The following is a 7,500-nucleotide window of genomic DNA, read 5'->3' as shown; positions in this document are numbered from 1 at the left end:
GAAATTTTAAGCTAGCGAGTAAATGACGTCACTTTTCCCTTGGCTGAGCATTGAATGTGAGTAATTTCGGACTGTAAAATCGAAAACTTACACTCAAAGTAAACAGCCTTTGGATTAAAAATCAAAGCACAAAATTTTGCCAGTGAGGTGTTAAGCAAACACACTTTCAAGATCTGAAGACAAAATGGAAGTGGTTTTTTTTATCATGATAGTAGCTCTTTAAGTCAATTCAAGGGTACATTGCAATGTATCTCATTCTGGCATAAATAGGGTGGTTTCACAACCAAATAAGTACTAGGAACTGGCTAGTGTATTTACTATACTAATGATCTGTGAAGGATACGTAATTCCACTGGGTGTGATGACCGGATCCTTCATCAACTCAAAACTTATTCTTCCACAAAGGTAGTCTGGAACTTCTCTTTTCTGGGAAAAAAAGTTACTGTAATTAGCAATCTCAATGAAATTGGAATGTCCTAAGAATTGTAAAAGAAATTTCAAACAAACTTTTACAAAATTAATATGCCTTCAAAAACAAAACAAACTCGTAGATATTTCACGTAAAAAGGCCTGATTTTAACTATTTACATGTAATAGATGTAAAATGTAACTGTAAATGCTTTGTTTATTGTGGAAGCGCACTTAGCTATCAAGCTAGTTTACAGGAACCCCACTCTTAATAATCCAAACTTGATTAAAAACTTCAACTGGCAGGAGGCAACCTGTTGGCTATTTACAAAGCGCGGTTGAGTTGAATCTGGGACAACCGGAAACAAATCCAAACCAGAGGTTAGACACCGGATTTGAACCCAAGGCAAACCACATGCAAACCCAATGCCCTAACTACTGGACCACGCCACCTCACTGAATTTGGATAGATGACACAATTTTGAGTTTCCTAGTTTCAAATATACTTAACCTGGATAGGCCGCCAATATTATTAGCAACCTATCAATTGGAAATTGGCCATAGTGAAGGCTACATATTGCCTCATGTCACCTCATGTCATGATACTTTGTTAGCGTCGTTACCTTTCTTCTCTCATCAACTTGTTTGAAGAGGCTGTCAACTTCAGATAACCTTCCGTCCTAAAGGAACAAGTGCAAATTAATAAAAAGCCAATTGAGAAGTCCCAGTTATAGGAGTCGCCAGGCTGAATTTTTTCACAAAAACTAACACTAATTCCAAACTAATTATTTCCAGGTACTATTGTGTTCAAAACTTTCAATATTGGTGTTTGCTAAAACTGAGAATGCAACTGTTTTATTTTATTCAAATCATCATCTCTTTACCGAGGAGCTGTTTCCATGACTTGAAAGATACCCTTGAAGATGAATTGGCATTTTGTTTGATTTCAAGCAGAAATTTTGGTTGCTTATTGTGGTCTCTGCTAGTTTCTCCTAGGTTTGTACTTTAAATCAGCTCCGATCTGTCACGATCATATTTTTGTCCATTTCACTGGGATGTTTCAAATGAGGCAACACAGCATACCATGTATATGGTGCCGATGTCAAGTTCCTCTTAGGAAAACTATTTCCAGACTATTTGTACTCCACTCAGTCCTATCACCATTCTAAATCTTTGCCATAAGGACAAAGACAATCTTTGTTTGTGAAGAAAATTTTTTTTTACTGCATGATCACTCTGGGATGTTGAAAAAAATCCAAGAGCTACAAAGGGAGTCAATCTAATGACCTTGCGATAATGACTGCAGATACTCTACCACTGACGCAATATAGGAGACCTGTGGCAGCTGGGTGACAATAATTAGACTAAGTGTACTATAACACAGCTAGAAATGAAGCATGTACAGTAAAGCGAATACAAAAAGCGGCGTTCCAGGATGATCCATCATCTTGGATCTTCTCCCAAGGTTCCACATAAACAGCCCCACACAGGATACAGCTGTACAGTACATGCAAAACCTCACACATTCTAGTTTGATTTTCTCAACTTCATCTTCATTGGGGTCCTTTCCAACAGCAGCAACTTGCCTAAAAGCAGATGCTAACAAATTTCAGTATGAAGAAATTACATTTGAACACACAAGTGTTCAACAGATCACAGATGACCTCAAAATGTGTCAAGCTTAAGAAAAATGAAAAAAAAAACAGTGAAGACATCTGTACCATTGATTGATTTTATTATTCTATGAGGGCATGCTGGTGTATATGCATAATTCAGACTTAAATATCTTGTTTCGTATTCTACTAGGTTGTCGAGCATTTTTAACATGAAGTGATAGATAACCAACGAAGCGTGTAGTGCTGAATTGGTTATAATCATTTCATATCCATTCAGCAAGCCCAAGTAGAATAAAATTAAAATATTGTTTTATTAAAAACCCCAGGATTAATAACTCTTCCATGTATTGTCAACTAAAGCATCGATTTCTGCCTCAGTCAATTCTGGTCCAAAACAGCTTTTGTTGGTCATCATTTTTCTAAGAGCTGCAAAAATGTTTTCAGCTCACTTTTTTGTTGATGCGTCCCTTGGCCATATTAGATACAGCAGGCATATGAACTGATAGCCTGTGTCCGGCGAGCCAATGAAAAAGCTTGAAATCTGATATTCGTACTTAAGCTTTAAATAATCTGGTACATGTATATTTATTATAGCTTTACTTCACGCTCACCCACTTACAGTACCGCTCAAAAGTAAGTTACCAGTCTCGTCTTGTTTCTTGCGAGACGAGAGTCTCGTCTCTAGAGACGAGAGTCTCGCCTCGAGAGACGAGACACTCGTCATTAGAGACAAGACTCTCGTCTCACGAGAATCACTGAAGCGGCAAGATTGGCATAAATTTTTATAGAAGTCCGATGGTTACACAAACGTTCGCGAATTTAAACGACAAAACGATGCTCATGGCGAGCGTTAAACGTAACATGAATCAAAATTACAATACTGTTAAAACCGAAAAATAGATCATATCAATTGGCAACATTTCAGTGCGGTGGCATTGTAAATAGATCTCTGTGAAATTCTCGAGGAACTTTGCTTTCCGAAACACCGTATGAAATTGAACGAATTTGGATGGTTTGTATATCTATTATAGCTTTACTTTACGCTCACCTACTTACATGTATATTGAGCACAACCCTTATTAACTATTGTCACCCATTGCTTGGAAGTGTATTGTTTCCTTCCACATAATATTATAGTGTTATGGGCTGCCATGACAGCTTGCCAGTGTTTAACCGATTGACTCCTCAAGCACCCTAGCATGGGACACCTCCAGTTGATGAGTAAATCGTCTGGCATTAGACAGAGTAAAATCTGTTTTAAAGTCTCACTCCTAGGGGTCAATGGTTTAAACCACATCGTCATGGAAAAGACCTACATGTAAGGGAGAATTTTCAAATTTGTGGTTTTATGATACAAGCAATATAATAATAATAATAATAATAATAATATAAGAATAATAATAATAATAATAATAATAATAATAATAATAATGCTTACTGTCCAATTTCAACAATCAAAACTCTTCAAAACACTATTTCCTCACCTTTTCTTTTCTTCAATAATAAGGTTACTAAGATATGACTGCAGCTCTATTTCCTGTGATATCCTTCTTTCTTCTGCCACATTAAACTTCTACAACATGAACAACATTGTTTTGAACGTTAAGAAGGTATTAAGTGGCACTAGAGTAAAAAAGTAATGCCAGTCAGTCGGGACTGTATCCAAAAGTTGCATTTGCACAGATAACTCAGAGGGAAGAGGAAAGCCAATGCTGCTTGGATGAGGACAGTGACACCTCTCTCTCTGTTAAGGAGAGGCACAACATATATAGAGGCAGCCATATTGGGGACTTTAAGATCTACGATGGCGACGTTGACAAAAATGTTGCCTCAAAATATAACTTTGCACTATCGTAAGTTTCTGGTGGGTAGACCATCTCGTTCGCGTAGCACAACAAAGTAGTCTCTGACTACAGTATTACTGAACCGAGGGGGCTACTTTTGACAACCCTCCCTGAGAGTAAGAATCTGGCTTATTCCATGAAAACTGGAACTTTTTCATCATTAGACTCTTTTTCAACACGAATACACTGTAAATCAGAATTATCAGCAACACATCAAAAGAATAACTTACAGGTGTATTTTCAATCACCAAAGTTTTTTAATTATAGTTTAATTAAGTTCAGATATCACTCGTAGTTCTTCACCTCTTGCAAACTTTAAAAATATGGTCAAGCAAAAAGAAAGTTTATTTGTTAACTATATGTGTTAGTATTACTTTTCAATAGAAGATTGGCTCTCAACCTTCTGCCTCTTGCTTTTTGTTATGGTCACTCCTCCTTGTTCTTTGTGAAGAAACCTAATTTTCATATAAGCTCCATGGTTTTGTTCAGCTTTCCTGCTGCCACTTTTCTCTTTATCTTGTAAATTTACATTCTTGTACAATGAATGTAGTGAAGAAATGAAAATATAAATGAAATGATGTCTGCTTGCTGTAAAGGTCTACCTCTGTTATTCTACCTTTTTTTTAGCCAGCCGGACTGCACCTGCAATGTCATCTCCAAAGTTCAGTTTCTGTTCCCTAGCCAAGTCATAAGCTGGTCACAAACAACAAAATGAAAAATAACCATTCATAAGTAACTGCTGCTGCAAGATTACTCTTTGAAAAGACCAACCTCAGAAAAGTCTTCCACAAGTAAGAGGTTCGGAAACTCTCGGTTTCTTAAAGTGCAAAAATCTCATCAATCTAGAAAAAAAAGACTAAATTAAAAATAAACCCAGGCCCTGTCCCACAACACATTTTGTGAACAAATATTAAACCTCTATGGGAAATTAAAGAACCCACATTGTTATCAGAGAGTACGGATTGACTTCTCAGTGTACATATTGATCCACTGTAAATGTATCTCTGCTAGCATGTGCTAAGATCTTATTCCTTGAACCGTTTTAGAACTACTTAGAATTATGCTGGCCATGCAAGCAGCAGTAGGCACGGCGTTTCTATTGACAACGTATACACCACATTTATAAATGCTAATTAGACACATTAGCCTCATTTGCACAGACAAAACACAAAGAAATGTAAGTTGGTTTAAGATAAGGCTAGTTGGTCTGATCAGCATGTAAAAAATTAATTATTTATTGGTCGCCATTTATGAATGTGGTCTATAAAAAGAGAAAAGGTCCGGGTTCAAGATTGTTCTTCTACATTTACAGCTGTACATCTACATCAGTTCTGTACATTTACATCTACATGTTCCAGCACTAGGCAAAGTGCCTTTTTGATGTATGGCTGATTCTGCGTATATCACAAGCCTTTTTAGAGACATCACTGCCAAGCCGGCCACTTCTGCTGGAGAGAACAGGACAGACACAACACCGGGGACTTTATCCCACCTTTATCCAACACCGGGGACTTTATCCCTTACTCTTCTCAAATAGTGTGTGGGTTCTTTAACGTCCCACAGGGAACTTATGAACATAGAAGATATTTGTGAGACGGGGCCTATGGTTTACAGTGTATACAGTAGACAGTGCTTATCCGAGAAGACTTGAAAGTCTAACCATTTGTATATGACATTTCAAAGGCAGCACTTTCTCCTCAGTTATTTTACGACCCTGAGTGTTGATCCGGCCGGGGTTCAAACCCGCGACCTCACGCGTGACAGCCTGATGCTCAACCAACTGAGCCACCAGTGCGCTGTAATTTAAGCTAAAATGTAAAATTGTCCTCACTGAGCTGTTCTTAAAACTTACAAAAGCAAACCACAAAACTAAGTAACATGTAGTCCAGCAAATGACACGATCACTTTCTTACCCCTTTTCAAACTTGTAAGAGCCTCATCATAGCTTTCTTGCTCTAGTAATGCCTGACCAAGGAAGAAATGGGCCTTCACCAAATTCGAGTCCAGCTCTAAAGCACGGCGACAATCACTTATGGCTTGTGTCCATTTCTTTAGTTTAAGATGGCAGAGTGCACGATTTGTGAAGAAAGTTGGAATTGAAGGATTCTTGATCTGAAACAGTATCCAAAACAGAATTCATTAGAATACATGTAGAATAGCAGGATATTGTACTTTATTTCATCACAGTAATCTTGCTCAAAAATTACAAAAAATTGCACTTTTGTTCTTCCCAAAAGCTGTGAATTAAAGTACTACAACTATTACAACAATAAAGAAATGATTAATTTAGTGTACATCATCATTGTAAATAGAAACAATCGATTAGAAACAGGACTTCTTTGAGCCTAATCTTGAGGTTCCTTAGACAAATGAATATGGGAGCCCCAGGGTTTGAGCTGACTTAAAAGGTTTAGGGTAAAAACTTCTCAACAGATTTGGACCTCTCAACCTACGTGGGATGTGAAGTTCTCCTAATAGTAAGAAAAGCAGAAACCAATGGGTGGTAGAGCATTTTAGAGCCCCGGTGAAATTTTACTCAGACTGTCTGTCAGATCCAAGAGAGTGGGGGGGGGTCAGACAGTCTACATTCACTGATCTCAAAGCAGTCAATAATTGCATTTAATAATCAGCCTTAAGTTGTTTTCAATTTATTATGCTCCATCAAGCATTGTTGATAGACAACTGCTCGCTATTAAATCCTTTCATATTGATTTTGTAATGATGTTTTCTTAACTTGGGTAACAGGCTTCAAACTTAATTTGACAATATTATGTTATTATTATCAACAAAAAAGAGGAGAATTAAACTGATGATTCTGTCATGGTGCCGTTGTCAAGATAATTGCAACCTTATTAATGAGGGAAAGCATGTAAAGAATGTATGCCTTCATGCATTTTTCATAGAAACCTCGAGAAGCAATAATAAACGTAGTTATTCTAATTAGTTTTAACAATTTGTAAGGTAATTGGACACATAATTTGATGGCAATAAGACCGCAGCAATAATCAATATGACCACACTAGCCAACTGAACAAGCAAATTGTTTCAAGATCAATGACATCTGAATACTTACGATAGCTTTGGTGTAACACTGAGCCGCATCGTCATAATGTCTGCCGCTAAAAAGACGATTTCCTTGTTCTTTAAGCTCTGTAGCCGCCATCCCAGCGAGTTAAAATCAATTACAATATCTTTTTTAATTACATTTGTTTGGGAAAAAACTCCTGAAGCAACGCCACTCAGCTGACTTTGACTTTGTATTTTATGGACGACCGCAAAGGACTGATGATGTTACATTTTGTGCGGGGCAGAGACGAGATGATTTGTCCGTGGTAAAGTAGGGGTGGACTGAAGAATAGGTTTTGCGGAATATGAATTTGTTTCAACATGTGTTGCTCTTTACCAACTGAACCTTCAGCAAGATTATTTTTAACCCTTAAAGTTTATCCTTGAAGGGTTTAATTGGAAAATTTCCCCTTGGCTCACATACGCTCCATATCTTTTTGTCCGAGCCCCCACCCAGCCCTCATAGGAATCAATTTGCAAACGGACGTCCTTGGCGGTGACTGCACTCACGGTGATTCTCGAAGCTAAAAATCTGCTGTTTTAAATGACATCGCTTAGCCAAATAG

General features: G+C 37.5%; 1 protein-coding gene and 1 long non-coding RNA gene across 3 annotated transcripts in view; one reads left to right on the top strand and one right to left on the bottom strand.

Annotated features, from left to right (window-relative positions):
- Window positions 1-7,136, bottom strand: part of LOC138060315 (E3 ubiquitin-protein ligase CHIP-like) — a 12,293-nt gene extending 5,157 nt beyond the window's left edge. Inside the window, exons 1-8 of one of the 2 annotated variants that reach the window (XM_068906057.1) lie at window positions 6,942-7,136; window positions 5,782-5,980; window positions 4,485-4,561; window positions 3,509-3,597; window positions 1,931-1,994; window positions 1,032-1,088; window positions 319-426; window positions 1-173 (exon numbers count right to left, since the gene is read on the bottom strand). The exon at window positions 1-173 is cut by the window's left edge and continues 299 nt beyond it. In XM_068906057.1, coding sequence (XP_068762158.1) covers window positions 12-173; window positions 319-426; window positions 1,032-1,088; window positions 1,931-1,994; window positions 3,509-3,597; window positions 4,485-4,561; window positions 5,782-5,980; window positions 6,942-7,031 — 846 coding nt within the window. In that variant the 5' untranslated portion in view covers window positions 7,032-7,136 and the 3' untranslated portion in view covers window positions 1-11. The remainder of the gene's footprint in view (window positions 174-318; window positions 427-1,031; window positions 1,089-1,930; window positions 1,995-3,508; window positions 3,598-4,484; window positions 4,562-5,781; window positions 5,981-6,941) is intronic. The other variant, XM_068906058.1, reaches the window with a different exon arrangement.
- A 72-nt stretch (window positions 7,137-7,208) lies between these two features.
- The window catches only part of LOC138060673 (uncharacterized), a 2,792-nt gene continuing 2,500 nt past the window's right edge, over window positions 7,209-7,500 (top strand). The window contains exon 1 of the long non-coding RNA XR_011134405.1: window positions 7,209-7,500. This exon is cut by the window's right edge and continues 104 nt beyond it. This is a non-coding gene — a long non-coding RNA (uncharacterized lncRNA).

Source organism: Montipora capricornis, chromosome 8 (assembly GCF_036669925.1).
Source record: "Montipora capricornis isolate CH-2021 chromosome 8, ASM3666992v2, whole genome shotgun sequence".
Taxonomy (NCBI): domain Eukaryota; kingdom Metazoa; phylum Cnidaria; class Anthozoa; order Scleractinia; family Acroporidae; genus Montipora; species Montipora capricornis.
This window is presented reverse-complemented; position numbering and strand designations above follow the sequence as displayed.